At 47.9% G+C, this 12,065-nt stretch overlaps 1 protein-coding gene and 1 non-coding gene across 2 annotated transcripts in view; both read left to right on the top strand.

Annotated features, from left to right (window-relative positions):
* LOC135824577 (integrator complex subunit 3-like) overlaps positions 1-12,065 on the top strand; it is a gene marked incomplete in the record, with an annotated part of 37,793 nt that overhangs the window by 25,709 nt on the left and 19 nt on the right. The window contains 7 exon segments of the mRNA XM_065337311.1: positions 850-963; positions 2,259-2,307; positions 3,841-3,987; positions 4,760-4,842; positions 5,391-5,481; positions 6,651-6,726; positions 9,630-12,065. The exon segment at positions 9,630-12,065 is cut by the window's right edge and continues 19 nt beyond it. Coding sequence (XP_065193383.1) covers positions 850-963; positions 2,259-2,307; positions 3,841-3,987; positions 4,760-4,842; positions 5,391-5,481; positions 6,651-6,726; positions 9,630-9,677 — 608 coding nt within the window.
* Trnah-gug (transfer RNA histidin (anticodon GUG)) lies at positions 8,270-8,341 on the top strand. The gene has a single exon. It is a non-coding gene; the product is annotated as a tRNA-His (tRNA).

Here is a 12,065-nt window from a genome sequence, read left to right as displayed (position 1 = left end):
TGGACGTGATAGTACACTTACCTGCATGAGCTGTGACCACACAGCTAAAATAAATGGGCATGCCACGGCTAAAAAAAGTTCATTTCAAGATCGAGGTGATTCCGCCGACGGTAATCAACCGACCTCGCAACGATCGTGTATTCTTGCTAGGCTTCGTTGGTGGTGAAGTAGAAATCATCCAGAGCTAGCAGACGACAAGCATAGCAGCTCTTGTCCTGTGGAGAAAGTCAAAGCGTTTGAGTTGAGGCGCGACCAACTTTCAACCTTCCTTGAAATATTTCGGAACGATATTTTTGCGTCCATTGACATCAGCGACGACGAGGACTTCATCTCAGCATGCAAACTCTCAGTCCAACTGTCCTGGAACGTTACTCTAGGCTTCATACTATCATTCTGTGTAATATGTTTTGACTGGCTTAGCTTATGGAGTTGTCAGTAACAAGTGACAAGTCACTAGTCAAACTGCGACAATTTCGATGACGCGGAGGAAGTATGTCGCATTGGAACTGAAGTGTCAGACTGGGGCAGGTGCCGCAGTTCCTCGGCTATAAGTTGCGCCTTTTTAAGTTTTTACACTAAACTTCAACGGAAAGAAGGGGATGTGACTTACAATCGAGTGTGACTTCCTACTGATGTGAGTATATTGAATCAGTATGGCTCAGACCTGAAAGTGGGGGTGCGGCTTAAAATCAAGCGCGACTTATAATGGGGGAAATACGGTTCTGTTCACATGCCTCTGAGGTGTAGCACTGAAGATCACACCTGTACAAGTCACTAGCAATGGTGAAGACAATGGTGTATACTGACTACTGATGTTTCATTCTCCTCATCTGTTGGTTGTGTGTGTAGAGGCCAGTTTGGAATGGGAGATGTTTGAACAGTACTTTGTCTGGCAGCTGCTCTCTGCTGAGGGGTGCTCCGTACGAGAGCTACTGCCATTGCTTACAGAGCTGGATGTCACAGGTATGGATACGTGTACGTGTGCGTGTGCGTGTGTGTGTGTGTGTGTGGGTGTGTGTGTGTGTGTGGGTGTGTGTGTGTGGACTGGAGAAATAACAATGCGCTATCATTGCTACGCAATGGGCAAGGTCAAGGTGTGTGTGTGTGTATGTGCATCTGTGTGTGTGTGTGTGTGTGTGTGTGTGTGTGTGTGTGTGTGTGTGTGTGTGTGTGTAGTGTGTGTGTGTGTGTGTGTGTGTCCCATATGGTGCAGTGGTATGTGCAGTCGATTTCCAATCGAGAGGTTGCGGGTTCAATTCCCGACGATTATGGTCGCACACGTCTTTCTTCTCTTTCTCGGTCTCTTCCTGACTTTTCTTTCATTCTCCTGGGTGGTTACCAACAGCCAGTGTATGTCGGAGTATGTGGTGTGGTGTGTGTGTGTAGAAAAAAAAAGAAAAAAGAAAAAAATGGAAAAATGAAAAATAGGGATTCACTGGCCAGAAAAAGTCACTTCAATCAGCTGTGTGGTGGATACCAGGCTAAAAATAGTGGCGGTCAATTCATCAGCCTTGCAAGCTGTTGAATGGTGTAATCCCAGCACAAGTTGCTATGTCTAACATAGCTGTTCGCTATCATCGCTTCCGCGCTGGGCAGGTCTGAGGTGTGTGTGTATGTGCATCTGTGTGTGTGTGTGTGTGTGTGTGTGTGTGTGTGTGTGTGTGTGTGTGTATGTGTGTGTGTGTGTGTGTGTGTGTGTGTGTGTGTGTGTGTGTGTGTGTGTGTTAAAAAAAAAAAAAATGAAAAAGACCAAAAAAGGGATTCACTGGCCAGAAAATGTCACTCCAAATAGCTGTATGGTGTAGACCAGGCTGAATAGTGACGGTCAATTCTTCAGCCTTGCAAGCTGTTGAATGGTGTAATCCCAGCACAAGTTGCTATGGCTTCTGCCGTAGCATTGCTATCATCGCCTCTGGTGATGGGCGTCAAAGGTCAAGGTGTGTGTGTTTGTTAGCTTCGGTTGGTTCAGCAAGTGGGTCCAATTCCGCTTTTCCCATTTCCTCTCCCCTACTCTCCCCCCTCCCTCTCCTTCCTCCAAATTCCTGTCTTCCATATTTTTTTCAATTACTCACCCAAACTTTCCAGTATCATAGCTTCTCACCGAGTGCTTTCTTGAAATTCTGTTTCTCGTTTGTGTGTTGGGATTCCCGTCTTATGTGTGTGCTGCGCATGTATGCTGTGCTCATGTATCTGTGGATGCATGCATGTGTGCTCATGTATCTGTCACTGTGTTTGTGTGTATGATATTGTTGTTGTAGCGAATGCGGAGCCTGTCACTGGACTACTGGTGATTCTGCGCCAGAAAACGTATGTCAGCATTTGATGCAGCCATGTTTTTTTCTTCCGGTCTTGAGGAAATTATTCTTTTCCTGTCTCTCTCTCTCTCTCTCTCTCTCTCTCTCTCTCTCTCTCTCTCTCTCTCATTCTCTCTCTCATTCTCTCTCTCTCTCTCTCTCTCTCTCTCTCTCTCTCTCTCTATCTATCTATCTATCTATCTCTCTCTCTTTCTCTCTCTCTTCTCTCTCTCTCTCTCTCTCTCTCTCTCTCTCTCTCTCTCTCTCTCTCTCTCTCTCTCTCTCTCTCTCTCATTCTCTCTCTCTCTCTCTCTCTCTCTCTCTCTCTCTCTCTATCTATCTATCTATCTATCTATCTCTCTCTCTTTCTCTCTCTCTTTCTCTCTCTCTCTCTCTCTCTCTCTCTCTCTCTCTCTCTCTCTCTCTCTCTCTCTCTCTCTCTCTCTCTCTCTCTCTCTCTCTCTCTCTCTCCTGTAAGGCGACCGATCAAGGGACCTTACAAGTGTGGTCTCATTGTACAGGTGGTGGTCTCCTTATCCAGGGTTATTTGACTGGAAATAAGACCCGTTGCCTGGTAGGTCCTAGGTGTAGTGATCCTCTGGGACAGGTGGTCACATCATCAGACTGGTCGCCTTGCCAGGTTTTACTAAGAGTAAATCTGCTACTGTATGCGGAATGGCCAGTACTTGATCAGCATACTGATTGCACTGCTCATGACTGTGTGGTCAAATATCAGTATACCGCCGTGTATCACTGGAGGATGCACCCTCTGTGCTGAGAGTGCTCAATACCGTGCGGAGACAGAGCGTGTTACCAAGAGTACATGACACCCAGAGTGTGCAGCTCTGATGGGTTGCTGTCACGCCGAAATAATTCCATGATTACATCATTTTAGTGATGTCGTGCGTACGAGCAGGATTCAAGCAGGTCTCTTTCTGCACAACTGCAGCTCAGTTGTATGCACCATGCCACTCCCCGCCTCAGATCTGCACCAAATACGATGTAATCCAGGGATTTCGCCGTGTCAGACATCCATGCAGGAAAAGTCACAAGCTGCACACTCGTGGGTTTCATGTACAGTAAAACCTGTCAAGGAGACCACTTGGATAAGGTGACCACCTGTCCTAAAAGACCACTGAAACCAGGACCAATGGATGATATTTCCAGTCAAATGACCCTGGATAAGGAGACCACCTGGTAAAAGAGACCGGGTTTTAAAGGTCCCTTGAGCAGCGGTCCTCTTAGACAGGTTTCACTCTACTCTTGGGGTATTACACAGAACAACACCAACGTACACCTCTTGAGTTTCATGCTATGCAATCATCAGGCAACAGGCAACCATGTACCCGAGTCAAGAGCAGCGCCTTTCCATTTCAATAGCATCATGCACATGTCCCAAGGGCCACCTATGGAAGGGTCGCAGGGGCTGCATGATCATTGCGTTGGTGTTCCTTTCGGTTCCCGGGTCGAATTTCTTTGACCACAACTGTGCTTGTATTCTCTGGTTCTTGACTTTCTCTCCGTCCGTGTCCGCGTATCTGTACAGGCCCGATACCATGACGACGGCAGCGTTGCTGCGTTGCCCTGACGACCCGCATCACATTGCACCGTGTGTGCTGCAGCACTGGGCAAAGCTGCATCCGTTTGCTCTGACGTCGCTGCTTGTCGACCTGCTCCGGGGTACTAAAGTCAAGTAAGTCATGACCCGCTGGGCGCCTACACTATGCTATTCTTTGTAGTGAACGGGTTTACCGGGTGTTAGCGGCCGTCGTGAGTTCCCTTCGGGAGCGGACACGATAGTTTATTTTTTAATTTAATTTTTTATTTGTAGTGAACAGGTAACAGTAGCCCGTACTCAACTCTGGCCATAGGGCAGGAGATGTCAGAGCCCTCTTCTTTCAATGAGTTCAACATGGTGAGGGCTATACTCATCTCCGCTCCATTGTCACCTGTGTCTCTTAGGGCAGGAGATGTCAGAGCCCTCTTCTTTCAATGAGTTTAACGCGGTGAGGGCTATGCTCATCTCCGCTCCATTTTCACCTGTGTCTCGTTAACCAAAGTCGGGTACGCAATCCCAGACGGGTCTCCTGGGGCTGGTGATAATCTTCACACAAACTAGCAATTGAAAACGCAACCTCACGTTTGAAAGGGCAGTGCTCTAACTCTTTTCCAACCACACATCCCTTCTTATAGTGGACAATTGGAGTTTGGGGGAAAGTCCGTTGTTTCCAAGAGGGGACAGAGACAGAGAGCGACAGAAAGGGAGAGAGAGAGAAACAGAGACAGAGAGTGAATTTCTATGCTAACCCATCATGTAACTTTTGAAGCGTGCGCGTGTATCCTTGTGTATAATGTACTGGTGTACCGACTCAGCGTCGATACTGCCCTGCAGTGTGTGTGTTCTCACGTTGCTGGTTGATAGATCTGTTTGTTTGTTTTCCTACTGTGTTTGCTGCTTTGCGCAGTGATCAGCTGGTGTCGGTGGATGCTGGCGATGTTACACGCCATCTGTTACACTTGCGAACCCTACTACCCGACAACAATTCGGGTAAGAACAATACAGACTGTACACCGGTTATCAGTGGTGTGTGTATGTGTGTGTGGGGGGGGGGGGGGGGGGGTCTGGCCCAAATGCATATCATTCCCCATGGCAGCATGTACTCTTTGTTCACTTGAGAACTCTTCAATGCCCGCACTGATGTGCCATGAGCAGTACATGGCCTCCCAGAGAGTGTGTGTGTAACTTACGGATAAGCAATCTGCAAAATGGTGAGATCCCGGAACCTCGTCACCCTCCTTCTGACGTGTACTACGTCCACACCTGCGCTCGTGACACCCTTCCGCGTCTGTACGTGCGCTTTTAACACCCTCTGTTTTTTTGTTGTTGAGATGGGTTACCTTTATGTATGATTAGTAATTGAGTTGCCCTGTCCTTTGCTGTGGTGTGTGTGTATGTGTGTGTGTGTGTGTGTATGTATGTATGTATGTATGTATGTATGTATGTATGTATGTATGTATGTATGTATGTGTGCGTGTGTGTGCGTGCGTGTGTGTGTGTGTGTGTGTGTGTGTGTGTGTGTGTGTTGTTATGTACAGTGTTAGTACATCCTACATTACGTCAGCTGATGCATGAGAGCAGTGGTGGCAATACTACAGCAGCTGTTGGGCAAGATGACAACAACTTTGAGTATGTTATGAACCTGGTGCATGTAACTTGTCGGTGGGTGTTACCTAAATTGGCATAAGAACTACAGTCCAGGCCAAAGAAATCTGACCCACGAGTCAAAAGCAGCGCCTCGATTCCATTTCTATTACATCATGCTCGGTCCAACAACCTATCTGGGGGCTGCCGCCGCATTGGCCACAAGAGCCGTGGCACTGCTTTCGGCTCACGGCTTGGATTCCTTTGGCCACGACGGTAACATGCGCACGCCTGTGTGGTGTGTGTGCGTGTGTGTTTGTGTGTGGTGTGTGCGTGCGTGTGTGTGTGCGTGTGTGTGTGCGTGCTTGAGTATGCAGGGTGTGTTGTGTGTGTTGATGGTGCCATTGAAAGAAGAACATGTTGTGGTGTTTGGAAATATTTTCCCAATGATGGAGTGCATCGGAGACCTTAGCCAACATATTGGTGCACGCCTCACTCCCCTCCGCAACTTGAGCTTGAGGAAAAGCTCGCTTTCAAGCTTCTATGTGTGTGAAGTGAAATTCATATTGGTCGGTTTTGGCTGCGAGGCACATTTCTGTCTGATTTTTCGGAAACGAACGTGCAGCCAACACCCTGCAACACTTGATATAACATGTGGAAGTTTGTAGAGAACACCCTTGAACCGTGACCCAGAGTCTGTAGAGCATGGGGAAAGGATAGTTCTTGATCAGATTGGAAGCATCAATAGCTGCGATGATTTATCCTCTCCCTCCTCTCGCTCTGCTGAAAGTGAGAGTCCTTGCTTGTATTGGTGTGCAGCAGTATGCACTAGTAAAAGTGCAAATCATGTATAGCTTGTGTACAATGCACAGCACTTCTAACGGTATTCCTATTCTTGGCAGTCAGAGTGGTGTGTGTGTGGGGGGGGGGGCAGAAAAGCTACTTCAATCAGCTGTGTGGTGGATACCAGGCTGAAATTAGTGGCGGTCAATTCATCAGCCTTGCAAGCTGTGAAATGATGTAATCCCAGCATAAGTTGCTATGTCTAACATAGCTGTTCGCTATCATCGCTTCCGCGATGGGCAGGTCTGAGGGGGGGGGGGGGGGGGGGGAGATATGTGACTTCATCAGACCATTGTAATTCTTGCAGGTAACAGTATTACAATGCCTTGTCTGCACCGCTTTGTATCTACACCACTATGTGTCTGCTACAGTTCTGGAAACGGTCAAGGAAGCCATATCAACTCGCCACCCGCCATTGTAGCAATAAAACGAAGCCCCAGTGATGAGGTGAGTGTAGCCAACTGTAAAAGCCATATATAAATAACGAAGTGCTAACTCTAACGAGTTAACGAGGAGAAATCTGTCGTTAAAATAGAAATCGTTATACAGAAATCGATACGAAAACTGTCCTATTGAGCGTTGAGAATAAGTGAGAATCGTTATCTTTGGTACACGTAAACCAGTCGATTTCGGGAAATCGTTATATATGCGCCTCGTTAGAATAATGGCTTTTACAGTAGTTTCCACTTTGCAGGGGTGGGGGATAAAGGAAGTATGGGAGAATACCTAGAGAGAATATCTCAATTTGTTCATGTACTCAATCTGTGGACAGAACTGTTTCATCCTTTGTGGACTCGTCACCGCAGCTCAGACCAATGTGCAGCGCCGAGAGCAATGCAAGAGCAAGGCTTTTGCATTGCTATCAGGCCGGACCTGATAGGAATGAAAAATATAAGTTCCAAAGCCAGATTTAACCCTTTATGTACGGCCTGTACAACTTTCGATCCCCTGGGATCGAAACTTTTCAAAATTTCAATCGATCGTAACTCAGTCATTCCTAGGTTATTTCCAAACACTAAAATATGTAGGTCGAAGAGAAAACTCCCAGCTGTCCATTGAAACAATCGCTGAAGCGCTCTGATGCGCGGTTCCAGAGTTACGGAGCTCGAAAGTCGAATCGCAGCAAATGTCGCTCAATAGCCGCTTGCGCAGATTTGAATGAGGGATTCCCCCTCGTTCTGGGCATGCAGTGACGTTGAAACGCGTTCAAAATGGTAAACGGACTCGTGGCAGTTTGTGAAATTGTTTTGAAGTAACAGTTAGTTGTTACGAGCAAGGAGAGCGAAATGGCTGATACAAGACGACTTGTGTCGGAATATTGGCGTTGCAGCTAAGACGCTGGGCTGTAGCACTGGTGTTTTGACCTTCGTAATGGCAAGTGTGGGCTCAATGTGTTCCTCTTGCGACGAGCTTTCCAGGAAGCCCAAGATTGAAAAAATCGTCAAAAGGAGACTAAAGTTATGACCCGCAGAATTATGGAATTTGAGGTGAGTCGAGATCAAATTCAGTCTGTGTACATTTTTCCGTACATAAAGGGTTAAACCAGGCCAGAACGTACATATACCTTGCTGGAGTGCTCAAACTGACAAGTCAGTGAGCTCTGCGTAACACAAACAGCAAAGGCACTACCCCACATGAGAGTGCTCAACTACTACTTGTAGAAGAGCAGGAGCGAATACAGAGAATACCTACATGTATTTTGTTGACCAGACGACAACATGTGCAGGGGTTGCCATGATGTGTCCAGTGTATCTGTAACAGGTACTTGCCGCAAAATTGAGACATTACATCAGATCTGGCTTATCCCTTGCCATCCGGAAGAAAATCGTTGGTTACCGATTTACAGCATACGTACAGTGTGTGTATTCGATTATCCGGTTCCCTCGTCTGTCCGGATATTTTTGTGGAAAACGGATGAGTTCGGTTAACACTCTGCTTATGGGATAAGTAGGCATTTTAGTGTGGTCAGGATCGTGTGCTCCTGTAGCAAGCTGTGATCGTCTAGTGGTTAGGACCCTACGTTGTGGCCGTAGTAACCCAGGTTCGAATCCTGGTCACAGCACACTTTTTTCTTTTTTCTTTTTTTCTTTTTTTTCTCTTCACACCTAGTACTAGTAGCTAGCTTGTTTGCACTTGGTGCCTGTTTTGCATGTTGCAAATCTTTCCCATCACCATACGGGTGTGTTGATTCCAACTCCACTCAACCAGTTGCATCAACGGGTCACATGATGTCAGCCATGTTGATTCCACTGTCCACATGCCATGTGCACTTACTGGTTCCTACACGTAATGTAGTCACATGACGAGAATGTGTGAAACCATGCTATGCAGTGTCCCACAGTTGTTATTCAAACTCCTCGAGTATCCAAACGCACAAATACTCAAATAGGTGTGCTGTACAGCACACCGTACAATTTTCGTCCTGTTGGCGTGTATCCTTGTAGATTTTCATCTGCCGTTTTACGATTTTAGTGTCTGGGTTAGGGCCGGGTTCCACTGCGGCTCCGCTGCTCCGCGGCTTGTCATCCCCAGCTTGAAATGTCATCATTACCATAGTGACCGCGGCTCGAGCTGGAGCAGCGAGGCGCGGCTCACCGCAAACTTTTGCTATAAATCTTGATCAAAAACTGCGAGCCGCAGTTGCGGCTCGACCTGTTTCCGGATTCCCTTACTTTTCATTGTTTTGTACGCGAGAATTTTAAAATTCAAATTTTATTTCGTTGTGTAGGCCAGAAGACGAGGATTTTTTGATTTCGCACTTGCGCACGCGCGCACAGGCAGGTAGAACGTCATAAAAAAAACGTGAAGCACGACTGTGGTACCGCGAATGGCGAGTACTCGAGTGCCAGTGGAAGCGCGCTGCTCCGCTGCATGCAGCCAAGTGCCGCGGAGCCGCAGTGTAACCCGGCCCCCCGGCCCTTACTGCACGGCTTTGTGCACTTTAAAAAACAAGAGTATGTAGGTGTACTTGCTGCACATGTTTGCGATAAGAGTACGGTCGTATTGAAATAGTAAGAACTACTCGTACAGACTATGTCTGGGCATGAGTATGTGGATGTTATGGTGACATGGATTATCAGAGCTTACCTCCAAAGCGTTCGGATAACCGGCGTAGGGCTGCATTGCAATATATATTACATTTTCTGTATTTTTCTGTATGCGGACATACATCAAATGTGTGTGAGTGTGTGTGTGTGTGTGTATGTTGTCGTGTGTTTTGTGGGTGCACGCACGTGCGTGTGTGCGTGCGCGTGTATATGTGTGTCTGTGTGTACACATGTATTGTACATTTGTGTGTGTATAAGTATACATGCTTGTGTGTTCTTCCCTCGTTCTGTCTGTGCATGCAGGATATTCAAGGCGAGCAGAAGCGATTGTGCCCGATCGGCAACTTCTGATGTGACAACAGCGTACGATGATGGCCAGTGCTTGCTAGGCATGCGGTAAAGATGGCCAGTATCAATGACTCAAACGGTAACAGATCCACGAATTCACCAAGCTCTGCTGTGTGATGTCTTCTTCATCGGAGTCTACCTGGTCCGTGATATCACCAGAAGATCGCAGTACGTTGCAGCCGTCAGTGTTGTTGGTGCTATGCCGATGTATCGTTGTCTGTACAATACGCACTAGCAACTGGTCGAGGACTACTTCCCCCACTCTCGCGTATTGCAATCGTGTTTCGTCACAATCCAACATCGACTGGCAGCTGTTGCCATAGTAACGCCGCCGTGGAGTCTTCTACGTTCGGAGGAGAACTGTAGCAAGTATCACATGTGCTACTGCTGTGGGTAGAACACTAGCTACTGCTGTGGGTAGAACACTTGCTACTGCTGTGGGTAGAACACTTACTACTGCTGTGGGTAGAACACTTGCTACTGCTGTGGGTAGAACACTTGCTACTGCTGTGGGTAGAACACTTGCTACTGCTGTGGGTAGAGCACGTGTTAATGCTAACAACCGCCGCTGGACACATCTGCTACTGCTGTGGGTAGAACACGTGTTAATGCTAACAACCGCTGGACGGCGTCTCGCTTGGATATGTTGTGGATGGAATAACGGCTGGACGGAGTGTCGACTGGATGCGCTGAACGTTTCGTCTGCAGTTGTGCTACTCAGTGGAGTCTGTCGGTGTGTGTGTGTGTGGTCATGGATGTCTTTGTACCTTACCTCTGTAGCTGGCTGTTTCCGGGACAGAGTGGTGTGTGTGTGTGTGTGTGTGTGTGTGTTTGTGTGTTTGTGTGTGTGCCTGTCTGTTGTTTGGATGACATCACTGCGTCTAGTGTAGCACTTTGCAGTCTCCATAGCAGTGGTCATACTCGACAGTCATCGTCGACGTCCCTGTCAAGTCACTATCTGCTCAGCAAAGTGCTTCTCTGATTGCTCATTGCGCATTGAATGAGCCCACGCTTCGTGTTGCACTGACAAATAAGTACTCCGCCTGTGTTGCAGTTTGTACCGTGAGGCTATGTGACTATGGCAGCCTTCTCACCAAGCATCACTTAGTGTGCTTTGGTAACCCTGCAAGTCCCCCCCCCCCCTCTCCACACCACTCAGCCCAGTACGGGCTGCAACTGTGCTGTGCTGACTCAACCCAGTAGCAGTACACAGGAGTACAGGTGTGATGTGTTGACTCAACCCAGTACAGTACAGGCTGCAGGTATGATATGCGGACTCAACCCAGAAGCAACTTCACGTATGATGTGCTGTGCTGACTCAACCCAGAGGCAGTACAGGTGTGCTGTGCTGACTCAACCCAGTAGGCCGTGCCAACTACGGATGTGATGTGCAACCTGATGCTGCAATAGCATGCATGCTGGAGGTGTGGTGTGCTGGCTCAACCCGGTAGCAGTGCAGGCTCAGCCGCGGCAGGTGTGATAACTGACTATGATGCGAACGTGTACAGTGGTGTGGAACCGGCTATCCTGATGTGCCACACACACAGCCTGCAGGAAGAGCCACCACCACAGTGCCCCTAGCCAGCGCGGCAGCTATTCAACACGCTGGATTGCCATGACAACCGCGTTCCAGTGCAGCGACGGCGGTGGTGGCGGTACTGACGGTGTGCTGCTGCTGCTTTATCACCATGGTTACCATGTGTCCACTCTGCACACCCGCACCCTGCCAGGCTGCTGCTGGTCTACACTACTGGACTGGCTAGCTGAGTGATGTCATCATGCTGAGTGATGTCACCATGCTGAGTGATGTCATCATGCTGAGTGATGTCACCATGCTCAGCCACTACAAGTACTGCGGCGTACAGGTCACCTACATCATGTGGTTGCAACAACAATCACCCTGGTGAGAGTGTGGGGTGGGCAGCCCAAGCACTGCCAGACTGACACCATGTCCAGCAGTCCAATGCCGCCTCCGCCGCGGTATTTGTTAGAATTAGTATTCACTGTTGTCAGTGCGTGTGCCAGTGCTATGTACTTGCTGTGAGCTGCATCCGTAGTATGTGTATGATCACCTGTGGATGGTGATGATGAAGAGATGACACCACATTGTCTGTAGCAGAGTATTTTCTGTGTAATCCCTCTCCACCATCCCTCTCCACCACACTCCACCACATTATAATGTCTGCTGCCTATCTGGATTTTATTTTACTACCCTTGTTTACTGTGCTTTTTTTAACAGGCTTTTTATGCTGGCTATTTTTCTTTTGTTTTTCATTTTTGCTGCACCGTTTTAGTACCGACCCTCGCTCTGTCTTGGCAATGAACCATGGTGAGACGGTAGTCAGGTTGCTACGGACACCATGTCGTTCGTCAATCACTAATTAATTTGAA

The sequence above is a fragment of the Sycon ciliatum genome, chromosome 9 (genome assembly GCF_964019385.1).
Source record: "Sycon ciliatum chromosome 9, ocSycCili1.1, whole genome shotgun sequence".
NCBI classification, from domain to species: domain Eukaryota; kingdom Metazoa; phylum Porifera; class Calcarea; order Leucosolenida; family Sycettidae; genus Sycon; species Sycon ciliatum.
Note: the sequence above shows the minus strand (reverse complement) of the source record. Positions and strands in the feature narration are given on the sequence as shown.